The sequence below is a fragment of the Stigmatopora argus genome, chromosome 12 (genome assembly GCF_051989625.1).
Source record: "Stigmatopora argus isolate UIUO_Sarg chromosome 12, RoL_Sarg_1.0, whole genome shotgun sequence".
Lineage (NCBI taxonomy): Eukaryota > Metazoa > Chordata > Actinopteri > Syngnathiformes > Syngnathidae > Stigmatopora > Stigmatopora argus.
In genome coordinates, this window is record NC_135398.1 from 14,774,687 (window position 1) to 14,792,829 (window position 18,143).

General features: G+C 40.3%; 1 protein-coding gene across 2 annotated transcripts in view; it reads right to left on the reverse strand.

The window, feature by feature from the left end:
• Positions 1 to 465: 465 nt before the first annotated feature.
• The window catches only part of rem2 (RAS (RAD and GEM)-like GTP binding 2), a 19,791-nt gene continuing 2,113 nt past the window's right edge, over positions 466 to 18,143 (reverse strand). Inside the window, exons 2-5 of one of the 2 annotated variants that reach the window (XM_077614901.1) lie at positions 17,229 to 17,560; positions 12,221 to 12,294; positions 5,720 to 5,897; positions 466 to 2,200 (exon numbers count right to left, since the gene is read on the reverse strand). In XM_077614901.1, coding sequence (XP_077471027.1) covers positions 1,878 to 2,200; positions 5,720 to 5,897; positions 12,221 to 12,294; positions 17,229 to 17,559 — 906 coding nt within the window. In that variant the 5' untranslated portion in view covers position 17,560 and the 3' untranslated portion in view covers positions 466 to 1,877. Of the gene's footprint in view, positions 2,201 to 5,719; positions 5,898 to 12,220; positions 12,295 to 17,228; positions 17,566 to 18,143 lie in introns of both variants that reach the window. The other variant, XM_077614900.1, reaches the window with a different exon arrangement.

Here is an 18,143-nt window from a genome sequence, read left to right on the forward strand (position 1 = left end):
ATTACTAACTTAACTTTAATATAATTTAGAAAGAAAATTCCCAACACTGGGGATCTTCAGTTGAAGTCCGAGGTCCACTCGCAGCTACCAGTCTCTTCCAGAATGCCTGACGATTTGGTCCTGGTCGAGAACTCAAACCCAGGACCCCAGAACACGCTAACCACTCAATCACCGGACCACTCCTTTCTCTATTATCACACTGGTTATCCTTGGAAAATTTTGATCTTAACATATTGGGCCCTACTGCACTAATCGATATATACCCGCACACTATGTAATTGTTGTTGGCAGATTAAATGGACATTTTTCACAACAGACATTAGCCATATACTATAATTTAGTCCTAGCCATTCAATAATGGAGTATTAGCTTGAATACTCAATGGCAAATCTATTAACCTGTCATCTCATCGGAACTCATGATGGAGAATTACTTCCATACTGCCATAAAGAAATCGCACAAAAGGGATGTCAAACAAAAGTTTATTCTTAGTGTGAGTGCTTAGCAGACTGTGACAAACAACCAGACCCATGTTGGTGACTGGAGCTCTCTTGAGATATTGTTTGTGTGCCACAATGCTATTCAGTCATAACATACAATATAATATGATAATGTCAGTGGAAGGAAAGAGAAACATGAAAACATCAAACAGCCACAGAAAGTTTAGATTTCTCTTGCGTCACTGTCTTCGGCTTGTGACCCACAAGCCAGTTTTATTTATTTTCAAAACCCCATTTGACTTTTTTCTTAAATTCCACTCGTGAATCGTCCGTTTTGATTGCTTAGAGTGCAATCAGCAAACATATGTCCTGAGCAATAATGACAAATGAACATTGTGTGCCAATTATGATCTCAAACACTTTTTTTTCAACCCAGTAAGGTACAGAAACAAAGAATGTAAAAAAGACAAACTCATCAATGTGTAATTACGTATGTGAAATAAAGGGTCTTGCTTTCGCAATGGTTTTGCTAGCTTGATTGTGCGTTACCTATTGGTCAGTGAGGTACAGTAAATTCACAAACCTATAGACAGGGCCTGCTATCTACTGAGCATGCTATAAAACAGGATCCACAAAAGAAATTATATTAGGTTGCTATCTTTCTATGTAATCAGTGCGTATTACTCGAGTTTCTGTTTATTTGTGAGATTCATCCCCTCTTTCTGTGTTTTCTGTCCCATCAGGTTAAAGAGCATTTGCTGTTCTGCCCCCAGCACATTAGTAGTAGGTAATTAAGTTCCATCCTTGATAGATATTCAATGAATTGTTTTCAATGTATTGCTTTAACAACATTTCTTTATGTTTTTTTTAAAATACTGTAAACACTGTGGATGGCTGAATTCCTAAGGAAAAGAACACCTGGAACACTTCACAATTGATATTCAATCCCTGAACATTTGTGAATTATACATGCTTGTGCTTTGTAAAATGAGGCTACTTCAGTAATCTCATTAAAAAGAGAAAATGTCATCTTACAAATAAAAAGTCCTGCAGTCAAACATAAAATGTGCTAATTAATGTTTCCTGGTAAATAACAAAAACGAATAATGTCAATTACTGTTCAGATCTGAGATAATGACATCATAATGTTTAATGGTTTTGGAGTTGGATGTTGTATTTGAGGGTTAAGTTGACATTCTCCCATAGAAGCTATCCAGCCAGATGCCCTTTAAATCAAATGCTTTATCTCTGCATTTTAAGGACCTGCCATGGAAAGCATGTCCATCTTATCAGTCCCACATTTGTGCTGTCCCTATCCCTGCCACTGCTGCTCCAATTTAACCTTGTCCGTTTAGTATTTCACACCTCCCCCTTCGGCATGTTTGGTGTGTGTACATGTGTGGGAGTGTGTCTTGAGCTTGTATGCATGTATGTATGTCACAGTGCGCTGAGGTCATGGCAGGAGCGAGACTTCTGGCGAAGGATCTTGCTGCCCCGATGGCGGCTCATCTCTCGGTACCGTCCCCTGTCACGCTCACGTCCATAAGAGCGTGGCACCAGCCCTGCCAGAAAACGCTTGGCCCGGCTGGTCAGGCTTTCCCTGCGACCTGAGCCGGGGTCACCGTCGGTCCAGTTGGGCCCTAAACTGTCGCCTCTTGCAGCCCGAACAGCCGCCTCAAGCAGCTCATTAGTGCCGTGTTCCAGAGACGCTGAGAGCTCCAGGTAATGGCAGTCGAACATCATGGCGCTGGATTGAGCCTCTGGTCCAAAAAAGAAGTAAAAGTCAACTTCAAGAGTGTTCACACAATAGCGGATACTTACATATATATGCATAAGTGGTAAATGACTAAATGAAAAGAACACATATTAAGATTTTATACACACATACCAAAGTGTTTTACATTGACTAACATTCACACATGCACACATCAACATTGGATTGGATTGGATAACTTTATTCATCCCATATTCGGGAAATTTCATTGTCAAAGTAGCAAGAGGGTGAGAATGCAGATACAGGAAATGAATTTTAGACATAAAGTAGGAGTAGCCGGGATCAAACGTTGACCCTTTAGTCACCGAACACAACATCCCTGGTGTGTGTATGTGTAAAAAGAGTATACTCGAAAGGCTAAAAAAATCTAACAAATTAAAAAGAAACAGGCAGATTTGGTAGCTCAGTCTGGCTAAAGTGGGCCTAACATCGGAGCGTATGTGTTTCTTTGTGAAGTAATCAGCTTGGAAGCTAGCTTTCAAGTGCCGATTTTGTCCGAAGGTCATAAGTATTCAACATTAGTTTTCCTGCTACTTACTTACAGCGTATTATCCAGATTCTCTCAATTCTCTTTTGAAAGTATTTAAAACCACTGATGATGAAATCCCTAAACTCTTTGCAGTTATATGTTGAGAAACATTTTTTTTTTTTTTTAAATTCTTTTAGCCTTTACAGTATGCTCCTTTTATACCCACGCACATACCAGAGTGCTTTAAAAGGTCTAACATCCACCCATTCAGACACTTCCACAGTGATGGTCCTGCCATTCAATTGCGGAGGAATTCACGGTTCATTGTCTTGCCCAAGGACATTTAAACATGGGGTGGTGGTAGCCGGAATCGAATGCTGACCCTTTGGTCATTGAACATAACGAGATTTCATGTTAGTGGAAACTGGCAGATTTGGTAGATCAGTCTACGCTAAACAGGGCGTAACAGTGCACCGTAGGTGTTTCCTTGTATTGTGATCGGCTTGGAAGTTAGCCTTCAAGTTCCCATTTTGTCTGAAGGTAACAAGTATTCAAAATTAGTTTGCCTGCTACTTACATATAGCGTTTTCTCCAGATTCCCTCAATTCTCTTCTGCAAGTATTTAAGACCACTAATGATGAAATCCCTAAAATTCATTCCATTTGCATGTTGAGTGACTTTGTTTTTAATTTGTTAGAATTGTTTAGCCTTTTGAGTACACTCCTCCAACTGGATAATCTCTCTCATCTCATTTTCTGAACTGCTTTATCCTCACTAGAGTCGCAGGGGGTGCTGGAGCCAATCCCAGGTGTCTCCGGGCCAGAGGCAGGGGACACCCTGAATCGGTGGCCAGCCGATTTCAGGGCACAAGGAGACATACAACCATGCACACTCACACCCATTCCTAGGAGCAATTTTAGAGTGTCCAATCAGCCTACCATGCATGTTTTTGGAATGTGGGAGGAAACTGGAGTACCTGGGGGAAGGCTGGGGAGAACACGCAAACTCCACACATGTGGACGTGACCTGAATTTGAACCCAGGACCCCAGAGCCTTTGAGGCCGACACGCTAACCGGATGATAGATAAAATAAATTTAATTTATAAGCACCTTTTTACAACACTGATGTACACTGTACAATTGAAAAATAAACAAGAAACAAAAAACGAGGAAAATTGTAGGTTAGAAAGCAGTTAGTGTAACTCTGTGTGAGTGAGTACGTGTATGTCTGTGTGTATTAAGGATAGGGAGGGTGAGGGGGAAAATATATGACTAAATAAAAGTGTCACTGTGCATGCCATGAATAAACCTTATTAATTCAGCTCTTTTAGCCCGACCATAGGTTCTATGTGGAAGATGTTAGGTTGCTGTGTCCCTCTGTCAGGCTAGCAATACACGAGCATTGCACTAACAGAACATAGAACACCCCTGTTTGATGCCAGAGGAATATGGAAGCAACATTCCTATATAGCTGACCTCATCCATGCTCTTGGGTTGTTGTGGAAAAATGCTGAGTGGAGCGATATTAACATTATGCCAAAGCCTTGATGGACAGAAACCTACAGAAATAAACTTTTTGCAAAAGCGTCATGACAACTCTATGGTGTGATTTTTTTGGTGTACCATAAATGTTAAAGGGACTGCAAGATCATTTTTTTGATTTGCTTCTAAACACTTTGTGCTAAAAACATGGGCACAGGCTGAATGCGGAATCTCTGAGCCAAAGGCAGAAACTCTTTTGGTCTGATATTTTTTAATTTAGAACTCACTTGTTCTCACCTTGTTCCCATATGTTTGGCACTTATTCTTGAACAGATTTCATGTATTTAGAAGAAAATCATCAAAAAGATTTCACAGCATCTTTAAACCTAAAGCAATAAACATTTATCAATCTTTCCTTCAGATCAGGGTTGAAAGGTCAAATTTGAGCTGTTATAGCTAAGAAAAACTTTGTGCAACCAGTAATTTTTGCCAGCAGGATGTTCCAATCAATGTTTTGCACCACTGTCAGATTGACATGATTTTGAATGTAAACCAATGCCAAGTTCTAATTTTAAAAAAATCTAAACACTTTTATTTAAAATACTCTTTTCTTTTGAACATAAGTATTTCAAAATAATACCTTTTTCTTTAGCGACAGAAATGCATCTTGTTTCAGACCAATTAAAAAATCTAAATCTCATATCCTGTTGTTGCCTTGTCACCTATTCAGGATCCCCCGGGCTGGGTGAACACTCTAAATTGCCCCTAGATTTGAATGTGAAATGTTGTCTGTCTCCTTGTGCCCTGCGATTAGCTGGCTACCAATTTAGGGTGTCCCCTGGCTGGTGCCCGTAGTTAGGTGGGACAGGCTCCAGCATCCATTGCGACCCTTGTGAGGATACGCGGTTCAGAAAATGAATGAATTAATTAATATATAAATATTCTATGAGTCTAATACTGGTTAGGAATCTGACGAAGAGAGTTAACATTCAAATTAATTGTAAGGGTATTGCAAGCGTAATACACAAACTTAAGTAACCACAGCATACTAATGATGAGACGCAGGTCTTGTGTATGTATACGGATTCCGAATGGTGTCTAGAATAATTTGGCACTCAAAATACAATTATTTGTAAATGATCGTTCTCCTGATCACTGATGGCATGGCAAAAGCTGTGATAGGATAGATTAGCTGAGTTGAAGCCCCAGTGTTAGTGCTAAAGGTCAGCCACTCCTTAAAGATAAAATCGCAAAGCTTCTGGAGGCAGGCACAAAACAATTGAAGTTAGCATCTTTTATTTACAAAGATTCTGCTGGGATATGCTCCAAGCGCCCCCCCCCCCCCCCACGACCCTAATGTGGGTAAAGCGGCTCAGAAAATGAGATGAGATGAGATTCTGAGAGTGATTTGCAATGCCCAATTCAAGATTGAACTTTGATTTTAAGGCCAATGTAAAGAAAAAGAATAGTTTTTTAATAAAACAAACCCATGTATACATGTGAAGCATGAGGCGTGTGCAGTTGGATACCAGAAATTCCATCTGCTATACCTACCTTCAGCACTGATTTCACGGGAGCGAACAAGGTCACTCTTATTGCCCACAAGGATGATTGGCGTCTGAGACTGTGACTCCCTGAGGAGAAGGCGGAGCTGTGCAGTGCGATGGAAACTTCGTCTATCAGTCACGGAGAACACCAGGATACACACATCAAACTGGAGAGTGGACAGGTCCTGTGAATATTTACCAGTGAATTAATAAGATAAACCAACAGAAAAAAATTGCATGACATACTTTTTAAGTATGAGAAGATGAAAATCAGTGGCAGATGCATGGTGCTAAAGTAAAAGATTGGAAGCAATCAACATAACTGACAATTTGTCCTTGACTACATCTCTTTGGCAAGTAGGAAATGAAACACTAAAATCTGATGGCTGAGTGGTGCTAAAAGATGGGAAAAAAACATAAAACACTGTCAGAAGTCCATATCGTTTAGACAGGGAATGTGTGTGGTGTGTAGCTGAAACTCAGAAAACTCCATCTTGGTGATACACCACTATGTTCTCGATATCTAAACAGTTGAAACTGTTTGAGCACTCCATGACAATAGGTGGCAGCAATGTAGCAATATAAGTTTTACAAAGAAGGTTGACAAAGCTACTGATGACGTCACAATCGAGTGCCTGTGCATAACATGGTAAAAGTGCAGTTGAATCAAATGCGTAAGTAAGATGCGGAAGCCGTATAAATGGTGTGAATTTCGAGGCATTTAAATTGGAAATTTGGTACTTTTCCGAAATGGTTTATATATATATATATATATATATATATATATATATATATATATATATATATATATATGTATGTATATATATATACACACATACATATAAATATATAACAATCTAATATCCTTGTTCGAGAAAATTTGTTCTGCATCTTGACTATATGTGTGCAAGTGGGAGACTTCTGTTGACCTACATCCATAGTCCCCAAGCTAAATTCCTGCCCTCAAGGGAACTCCCAATGAAAAATTCACCATCTCTCAAATAGCCAAGTAGTATCAGATCAGACCCTGGAGCAGAATATTTGTATGCAACGCCTTGGGAATGTGTTTGATGGAACACAAGAAAGGACAAATAGTGTAACCTGTCACTGTCTCAATGAAGAAGGAGGAATGAAAGCAAGAAAGTAAAGAGAACCACACAGAGATGAAGAAATGTGCAAAAGTTTACCAATGAAAAGGTTACATTAGGTTGATTTAGCACTCTAAGAGAAACTAAATAAATGTATTCATAAACAAAGTAACCCAGGATAGTGCCCACACTTCGCAATTTTCTCAGTTGAAAGCAGACCATCTGTTACAAACTACTTTCCCCATGGACATTCGCTAAAACAAGCTCACAAACACAAGAAAAATGCACCAATACTAAATTGAGAATACAAAGCCAAACAGCTTTGACACTGTATGCTCATTTACCTACTAATGACACAGCATCATTAGCATAAAATTTCCTCTAAAATGGACGCTGCGCCCAATCAGTCAGTATGTGCCTTGTGTTTTCAATACATTCAGAATTTTGTATGACCCTGACCGCTTGACTGACTGGTGTCGTGTTTGCCAACGCGCTACTCACGGCAGTCAACCCAGCGGACGCTCATGTTCTCGTGGTCAAATGGACAGACGCTAAAAATAGCCCGCCCGCGTACTCCAAGCATTACGGTGAATCCATTCAAAACATCCCAGATGAATGGTGAGGCAGTTGACTTTGGTGTGATCGTTGCACTATTAATCCTCAAAAACACTCACAATAGTCAAAGAAACAACACCTTACAGTAGGAAAGGCCTGACGTGAATGACAGCAGGATGCGTGTGTGAAAGCTTGGAAGATGGACTCAAGCCATGGATCGAACACGAAAGAGCAGCCGAGAGAAGCAGCGATGCGAACGGCTTGGGACCAATGGATGTCAGATGGCAAACATAGTTACATAAAAGCAGGCAGCATCGCAGGAGTTACCGTATTTTCTCAAATATAGGCCGCCCCGCGTATAAGCCGCACCCTTAAGATCACCTTAAAATCGTTGAATTTTACAATTTCTCGTGTATAAGCTGCCCCTGATTCACAATTTGACCTCCACATGAATGTTATTTAATAAAATATATATTATTGGGAGAAAACACATACGAGGCCCTCTCATAATTTGATGGAGACACTAAAGGTGGATAGAATGCTGAGGTACTAGCTTGTTCTCTTTGTATTTCTTGTTTATTGCTGCAGAGAAAATACCTCCCGTGGAGAATTCAATATATTACCAGAGGCCATCTGGCATGCACTTACTCATCACCTGCCCCCCTCCATCTGTCTGCACTTTTAGTAACGCCCTACCAACGTTGTGAAACTGTGATTGACCTTTGACTTCGATGTGAAAGGAGGTTAAAGTGGATTTGATGTGCCTTCCTCCATTTTTTTCCACTTTGCTTCGCCTCATTAGGATCATGGTTTAGTTGGAGTATATTCCAGATTACTTTGGGAAATGGACAGTGTACAGTGGACTAGTAGTCAGCCATACACAGGCAGAACACATACAAATAACCGTGTGCGGTCGATTGGTCGCCGGTCTTTTGGTCGCCGTCTTTTGGTCGCCGGTCTTTTGGTCGTGGTCTTTTGGTCGCCCGGACTGGGACAACGGGCGACCAAAAGACCGGCGACCAAAAGACCGACGACCAAAAGACCGGGGACAAAACAAGGTAAAACAACATGGTCTACGCATCAATAAAAGCCATGAGCACTTTCACTGAGCCGACGTGTGAGTGTATAAGAGTTTGTATGTACATGCGTTGTCCCTTTAAGAAGCTACGTAAGTCATGGTCTTAACAAGTTCTCCAACAAAAAACAATAAAAGTCCGGGAAATTTGGAGCTTTTCTTTAGCCTCATGATTAATAGGGCATTAAGCATGACTAAATAATAATTCACAGTTTGTATTTAGGGAATTTGAGCAACGATTTAAATGGTAATTATCAATAACCTTCCGGGCGACCAAAAGACCGGCGACCAAAAGATCGGCGACCAAAAGACCGGCGACCAAAAGACCGGCGACCAATCGACCGTGTACCCAAATAACCATTGACACTCAAATTCAAAATGAAGGACAAGATGAAGTTTCAGTTCCCACTATGAACATATTTGATAAAGGATGGACATGCAGAACATACAAACTCTAATCAGAAACACTTGACTAGGAAAACTGGGTTGGACTTGGCTCTGGTCTTGGAGTCGTTGTTATGTTGGAAAACTAAATGATGACCAAGGTCAGGGAATGATAGTGACATATTCTGTTTAAAAAAAAATACATCTCAGGATTGACATGGCTGACAGCACGAATTGTTGAGGAGTTACCCCATTAGTCAACAGCCCATTTCCAGTCAGCTGTCTGCCCAAGGTGTAATGAATGATTTGATTCATCTGTGGTTAAAATCTTGTCGGGGAGAATTTTGTCCGCTTTTTACCAAATGCTTTCATGGGGGTGAAATCATTTCTGCACAAATTACAGATTTGTAAAGACAATTTCTTATTTGCAAATGTAAATGAAATATTTGTACTTGAAATAAATGTGTCACGTTTGAAAGATTATTTTCCAGTGTCATTTACTGTTCAAAAAGTTTCTCCAAGGACAATTTGACCTGTTCAAAATGTTTCTCAAATTACAATTTGGCCTGTTCAAATTGTTTCTCAAAGGACAGTTTGACCTGTTCAAAGGATTTATTAAAGGACAATTTGATGACAATTTGACTTTAAATGTAAAGACAAATGAGTGACAATTGTATGATAAACACAGGCAGGGCCCTTTGTTGTTTCCCACAACGTTAATTTCTCTTATAGCCCTTGAAATAACGACCTGTACATGTGCTCTTTAAGAGAACATGTTTACATGAGTAAAGTTAATCTTCATTTTGAGGACATTATTGACTGACTGGATCAAGGCTAAGCCTCAGTATTTCTATTTCAGGATTGTAGATGACTTATTGAAAAGCATTCTAGCCTTGTGATATTGACAACATTCACATACCCTACCGTCTGGCTGACCTCCATTCATGTGAACACTGATGCCTCTTACACATGCAAGTGTTGCTCTTAAATGAAGAAATGTAAGTCAGCGCAGTCGATTCAATTATTTACTCTTGTTGGTTCAGTAACAATGCCTCTACAAATGAAAATGATAGTGCGGTACTTCTTGTGTCAATCAGCACAATTAATCAAACCACTTGAAGAAAAAGTCATGTGGGAAAATAGCAACTTTACATCTTTTTTCACAATTAGCATGGCAAGAGAAGGTGCTGCTCACATTGGCCCAAGTGCCCGACAGTCAAAAGTTGGATGCTGAGTTTGAGCTTATGCATGGGGGTGTGCGTGCATGTGTGTACATATGCCTGGATGTTACTATGGTGACTAGTGTCGGTTAAAGTGTCCCACAGAGCCCACATTGAGCTCACAACAATGCCACAACCCCTGCCATGAGGGACTTATGTAGAGGCGTTCCTACCCAGGTCACATTTTTTGTTTGCAGGCTTGCTGTTCTGGCCTGCACAAGTGATGTGTAATTATGTTCAGGGAAGGTGCTGCCTAGGATCAGGTGCGCCTTAATTTTTGGAAATTACAGTAAATATTAATTATTCATCTTCTGTACTACATATCTTCACGGGGGTTGTGGGGTTTCTAGTCATTTGCAGGTAAAAAAAAAAGAAATGTAACACCTAATAATAATTAAACAAGACTGTCAAGGTAAAGTCAGAATGCATATTACAAGTGTCTTAAAAGACATGATGACGGTACTCGGACGTTTCGTCGAAAGACGTTTGGTCCCCGGACGTTTGGTTGACCGGACGTTTGGTTGCCCAGACGTTTGGTAGAACAGACGTTTGGTAGAACGGACGTTTGGTAGAACGGACGTTTGGTAGAACAGACGTTTGGTAGAACGGACGTTTGGTAGAACGGACGTTTAGTAGAACGGACGTTTGGTCGCCGGGTTGTTACTGTTGAAACCAGCTCTCAAAATTATAATCATGAGAGAGTGAGTTTAATATCTAAATATCTAATATTAAAATATCAACAGCAAACTCTGTCATAATTTGACAGCGAGCGAACCCAGCGACCAAATGTCCGTTCTACCAAACGTCTGTTCTACCAAACGTCCGTTCTACTAAACGTCCGGTTGACCAAACGTCCGGTCGACCAAACGTCCGGTCGACCAAACGTCCGGTCGACCAAACGTCCGGGGACCAAACGTCTTTCGACGAAACGTCCGGTCACGCATGATGACAATCTTCCTCTACAAGTAAAATAATTATTTTACCAATAGATGGTGTAGTTGAAGTTTGTAATGTCAATTTTTTTTAGGACTGATTGCAGTCAGAGCAGGGGCTTGCTGTTTGCTGCCACACATGCTTTCTTGCTCATGTAATTTGAGGAATCAGATGAGCCAATTTTACTTTAATGAAATTTTAGCATCCACCTGATGGTGCAGTTGTGCTTCAGCCTGACTTTGGTGGGGACAGTCTGGGTTCGATTCCCACCCGGTGGCAGTGTGATTGTGAGTATGAGGGTGTGTGCTGGGATTGGCTCAAGCACCCCCGGCAACCTTTGTGAGCATAAGTGGTATGGAAAATGAGTTTTATATATTTTTTTAAATCTCCCTCACATGCTGACCACTTTCTGTGACTTCAGGTAATACATGTACATGCTGTTTACCAAAAAGAGAGGACCAAATATCAGCCTGGATTAGTAGATTTAGGACACCATCCGACCCCCCACCCTCCTCTTCCACTGATGGCATTTCTGGACTTTGTCCATGTGTCCTGCTGGCCCACGTCTGTTACTTCAGCCTTAATACCCTTGCCATGTATTAACATGCACAGAACCAATGCATTCAACACTCACTGAACGCAGGACAAGGCCAGCGGGCTGGTGATGCAAAGCCACAAGAGTGGATCAGTTGAGTCAAATAGGACAGCAAAGAACATCCAAATAAATAGAGAAAGAAAGATGCAATGCTCAAAGGTGAAACAACATGCTTTCATTGAAGTTCCAAAAGCTGAACATGAAATATTTCAACTCAGGAAATGAGCCCCTGCAGGCTAAAATGGACATCTGGACTAGAATACATTCGGACCAATCTACACCATTTGCTAATTGGATTATTAGTAGGCTTTAATGACTAGGGTGTATTATGCATTTACTGTATTGTTGATGCAAATTTGCAGTTTTGCTCACATTTTAATCCTTTACGCTTATGTTAATTTTATCCGGCTGTCCCAGAAAAATAATAAGCAAAGAGGCCTAAATTCATGATTTACAGGATCCAAAAAGGAGAGACTATGGCTACATTCCCAGTGCAGGGCCTGATGCCCAATTAACACATTTTAATGGGCAAAATATTGGCTCGTAAATGATTGCTGATATGCGATATTGAATATCAAAATTTGACAGATCTGTTCTCACAAAATAATCTGATCCCGTGTTCCCAGAGTGATTAGCATGGCAAACGAAAATCTGTTACCTGTTTCCAATTGTCAAAAATGACAACTTTGCTGTCTTCGTCGTCAACTGTGACTGTGCACTCGTAGCCTTCACCTGTAAGGAAATATCCAAACAAGCATGAAAATATTCGCCGCACGATATGCCAATATGGAAAACAATATGCACTGTGACAAAGTAAAAAGGCATTATATAGTACAATATGAAGGAATTTAAATGTCAACTGTCTCTTCTGCTGTCTGAAAAATATGTTTGAGTCTGCATTAACATTTAAGAAAAAATGCCAATATATATGTTGTTGGAAAGCCTTTACTGTGTAGCCCACAAGTGTCAAACTCCAAGCCCAAGGGCAATAACTGGCATACCACATCTTTTTGTCTGGACCACAAAAGCCAATCATGCTGGTGTTTCTTGAGTTTTCTCAATGCAAAAAGTGTTCCTCAGGTTAAGAACAGTTGGTGAAACAGTTGTTTATTTAGGTGCCAGGTGCCTGTGAGGAGTCTGCATGTTCTCCCTGGGCGTGCGTAGGTTTTTGTGGGTACTCCGGTTTCCACTTACATCTCAAGAACATGCACGGTAGGCTGGTTAAACACTCCAAATTGCCCCTAGATATGAATTTTAGCGTACATGGTTGTCGGCCCGCTTGTGTCTTGGGATTGACAACCATTTTAGGCCTGGTTTAGGCTCCTCTTGTGAGGATAAGCAGTATTAAAAATGAATGAATAGATTAAATTTAAATTTTTGCATATTTAAAATTGTTTAATAGACTACAAGAAAAAAACATTTGAAAACAAATAAGCTTTCTACACGTTTTAATGTAATACTTTTTTTTATAAACGTGCAATGAATGCCAACTTAAAAAGCGATCAAATTGGACACTTTCGTGGCATAAATACTAAAAACACTGAATAGTTTATTTTTTATATTTTTTATTTTAGTTTAGTTATTTTAAACAAGCTTCCGTCTGATTTCGGAGCGGGCAGGCGCGGGCTCGAGTCCCGCTGGTGAGGGTATGATTGTGAATACGGATGGTCGTTTGTCTCTCCTACGACTGACTGGCGACCAGTCTAGGGTGTAGTGTGCTTTTCGCCCGAAGTCAACTGGGTTCGGCGCCAGCAACCCCCGCAACACTTTCGGGGATGCGCAGTATGGAAGATGAATGAATGAATGAATATGGCTTGGGCATTGGTATATAGTATTACCGTAAGGCATATTACGCATCTATTTTAGAATTAAATTTCTGGTGTTACTCACAACTTGGCGGCCTGGTGGAGCGAGTGGTTAGCGTGTCGTTTCTCCCCGGGCCTGCGTGGGTTTCCTCCCACATTCCAAAAACATACATGGTAGGCTGATTGGACACTCTAAATTGGCCCTAGGTATGAGTGTGAGTGTGCATGGTTGTCCGTCTCCTTTTGCCCTGCGATCGGCTGGCCACCGATTCAGGGTGTCCAACGCCTCTGGCCCGGAGTCAGCTGGGATAGGCTCCAGCACCCCCCGCGACCCTAATGAGAATAAAGCGGTTCCGAAAATGAGATGAGACTCACAACTTATTTTGTATAGGTCATTACGTAGTCAGGCCATATTTTAATTGCCATAAAGTGGTTCACGAATCATCACAAAATGCTAATTAACAACAAATTATTGATGATGTTGTCTACAAAGAACCTTCATAAGAGGAAAAGCTACATCAATAACCTGAATGCATCCTTTTGATGGACTTCAGCTTCTTTACAGTATGCATACTGGTTCCTCTTCATTTATCAAACTGTTAAGTAACCGGTGATTAATGCCTAATGCTCTGAATCTGAGCGTTGTTCCATGACAGTGATGGAAAGACTGAATAAATGGGCGCTTGAGGAATGATTATTAACATTACTTCTTGATGGACAGTTCTGGTGACTCACTTGACATGAAAAGGAAGTTATTTCAGCATGTACACCAGTTTGGATCCGGAAGAATTTACCTCCTCACCTGCTTTTGGGAGACAAATATGATGACGCATATATCGTTTATGTAGTTATTACTTTTGTTCAAATGATGTGAGCAGAGGTAACTTGATCTAAAATGCAGCATGATTTTAGCGGTTGAAGTACCTAGTTTTAAGTCATTTAAAAAAATTGAGAAAGTCAGAAAGTTTGTTTTAGTTTTTTGAGGAGTTTCCTAGAGACGGCCAGTATAGATCAAGTTTGAAAGGTTAAATCAGATTACTAATATAGTTTTTAATGTACAGTCATACCTCTACTTACGAAATTAATTGGTTCCAGAACTTTTTCGTAAGTAGAGGTGTACTTTATATGCAAATTCTCTAATTCGTTCCACGGTCTTCAGACAACTACCAACTAAACCCTTTAAAATTGGTAAAGGTGTCCCAGTTTTGTATGAAATATATGAGGAAACACAAAAAATGAGAGAAAATTCTAAGGACATGATTTATTAATGTCTTAAAATAAATAAAGCATATGAAAATGTGCCCTGCACCGCTGAAATAGTTCCCTCCGCTGCGGTTATTGTGGGAGACGTAATACCCATGTTTATCCGCCAGATGGCGGCAAGAAACGGTTCTACCAGGCCCTAAAGCCGTCCACTTTGTACTACATTTTAGACTTTTACCTGTGCCCTGTGTGTGTGTGTGTGTGTGAAAATATGTGCCGCGTTACATTTGTACGGTTTTTAATCGCTTAATAGGGTTAATTGCAACCATTGATATGGAGAGCATTTAGTCGAGGTGGACAGGTATGTAAGAAAGAACCTTGAAACATGGATAGTGGTTGTTGTGAGACAGCCAATTGAATCGAATGCTTTTATTGTCATTATATGATAGAATGAGATTGATGAAATGAGAGCCCAGTAGAGAGTAGCGATGTTCTTAAGTGAGAATCAATGCATCCACAACATTATTTTCAAAATAAAATAATGGCTAAGGAAATGCATTTACCTTTGGAGGGATTTTGTAACTTGGATCTTTTCCGTATCTCAAGTCACTCATTTGCATATAAAAATTTCGTAACCAGAGGTTTTCGTACCTAGAGGTATTCGTACGTAGAGGTATTCGTACATAGAGGTATTCGTACATAGAGGTATTCATACGTAGAGGTATTCGTACGTAGAGGTATTCGTACGTAGAGGTATTCGTACGTAGAGGTATTCGTACGTAGAGGTATTCGTACGTAGAGGTATTCGTACGTAGAGGTATTCGTACGTAGAGGTATTCGTACGTAGAGGTATTCGTACGTAGAGGTATTCGTACGTAGAGGTATTCGTACGTAGAGGTATTCGTACGTAGAGGTGTTCGTACGTAGAGGTATTCGTACACATAGGTACGACTGTATTTAAATATTGTATCATTATTGGATTGGATTGGATAACTTTATTCATCCTGAATTTGGGAAATTTCATTATCACATTAGCAAGAGGGTGAGAATGCAGATACAGGAAAGGCATAGTTACACATAGTTACAAGTTAGAAAATACAGTCGCAAAGGCCGCAGAACAACAAAGCAAAAAGTACAAACCAAAGCAAAGTATCATTAAGACAGAAAAGCAGCAAAAACACAAAACGAGCAAGAGCGGACGGAGCTACCGCTACCGGCTGCCACTTGAGCGGCGCCATCTTGGTTGCAGTAGCAAAAACGGATAAAGAGTATGAAGATTATTAAAGGATGAGTGATCTTAAGAAGCAGGGAGGTCTCCCAACCCAAAGGTCGTGGTCTTGATCCTCCCCACAGTGTTCAAAGTATTTTTGAGCCAGATACTGCTCACCCCACTGTGCCTGATCATAAGTAGGTGAATGAGGAGAGTGTCAAATGACTTTGAGTACCAAAGTAAAGTGATATATAAGTGAAAACCCATTTACATTTTGTATCCATTGTATGCAGTCCCCTTTTACCTGTAGTTTTCGTACCGGCTGCTAGATGTCAGTGTAAAAAAGCATCCATTGGCTCTTCTTGTTATGGAAAAAAGGAAGGACAAACCATGCATCTTTTGGGAGGTGGGAGGAAACCGGAGTACCTGGAGAAAACCCACGCATGCTTGGGGAGAGCATGCAAACTTCACACGGGAAGGTCCGAACCTGGGATTTATCCCTCGATCTCAGTGAGGCCGACGCCCTAACTACATAGCCACTAGGCTGCCTACAATCAGATTATATGACCACAGATGTGCAGCCTTGCAACAAAAGTATATACACTTTGGTAGAGTTCTCTTTTTGTAACCATTGTTGCTCAGGAGTCATTTGGAGTACAGATTGTTGTATGAGATCAGATGTGAAATTTATCATCCAGTAGGGATTATTGTAGTGCTGATATTAGTCACTAACTTTAGTAGAGAAACCTGGGGCATGTGTGCGTTACTTTCGTTGTAAGCCTTTCAAGGAAAGCACTTTGCTTATGAAAACCTAAAAATATTTTCCGAAAATATTTTCTTTTTGTGTTTAAAATAAGAAATTACACTCAATTGCCTGACTTAATGTTTACATTATTTTCGGCATATGGCAGTAATGTTTCTAGGGCAAGTGAATAAACTGTACTTAGGAATTAGTTTTAATCACTTGGTTTTATGCAATATGCTTCACTTAATAAGGATTTGATACTCATTTAAATTTCTCTTTAATATGATTTTGGCTTCCTAATCCTGCACTTCATACTGTAAGCAATGCAAATAAATCCACTCAATAGCAAGAAAGACAATATTGATATTTCTTATTCTCATCAATGTTTTGCAGTATTTTGATCATGAATAAAATTCCTGTACATATTTTCCTAGCAATAAGTTTATATAATAATTAGGCAGTTTTTAAACCCTGTGGAAAAACAACTTTCAAGGCGTGGAATCAAGAATTTCTCTGCAGAATTCAGGATTGTTTTTCGCCACTAATTCCTATGATACCATATAATAGGCACATGGTTAAATATCCTTTGAGATTGAAATCCCCAAAACAGACAACCTTGGCAGCACATCCATTTAGAGCAGCCTGATGTGATAAGCTCTCCCATGACATTTATGTAAACTAAGAAAAATGCTTAAGCACTTACCACAAGCTTGGGTCTCAGAGTCCACAGATAGGGATCTGTCCGACTGGCCAGCCAGTGATAAGGCCAATGACGACTTGCCCACGCCATTCTGTCCCAGTAGCACAATCTTCAGTGCCCCTCCATGACTATGGTAGGTGGACTGGGCTGCTGACGTTTGATAGAATGATTCATCGCGTGGCAATGTTGTGTCACTGATAGGCAATGTGGCAGGTTCATCCAATCCCGGGATCCAATCACAGTCGTCTGATACAGCTTCTTCTCTCCGCAGCTGGTGCTTGACAGGTAGGGGTGTGCTTCCTCGTCGAAGAGGGGGCGCCGTGGTGAGAAACATACTGTACTAGACAGGTTAGAAATATAGAAGTACTTAAGGACCATTGCTAACAAAGATGTGTAGGTATATATTTATGGTGATGAACTTTTGTTATGGAAAAAGAGTGATTTGAAGTTTGTTGGGCACTGTATGTGCTGGAAGGATGTCTCAAGATAGGAGGATGTAAATAAATCAGGTTGATAGGAAGAGTAATGCTCAAAACAAGAAAGAAAGATAGAAAGACAGACAGATTGAAAAACAGATAGAAAAGAGAGAAAGAGAGAGAGTGAGAGAGAGAGAGAATGGGAGAAGGAAAGATGGAAAGGCGCAAAGATGGAAAGACGGAAAGAAAATAGTCTGTAGGTTTACCCGAAAATGACGTCATTAGTGCGAAAGTGTAATGAGTCGAAGCTTAGGGTGTTCAGGGAAGAAGACACTCATCAATATTACCCCAAAATCAATATTTGTCTTTGCAGCCAGTAGCAGAATTTGTGTGACAGCATTTGCCTGAAGGACAAAGCTAAGTGTTGTAGTGACACTCAATTAGAGGGAATGAAACATAATACAATTTATCCGCTTGATTTACATCCCACGGTACTGAATCA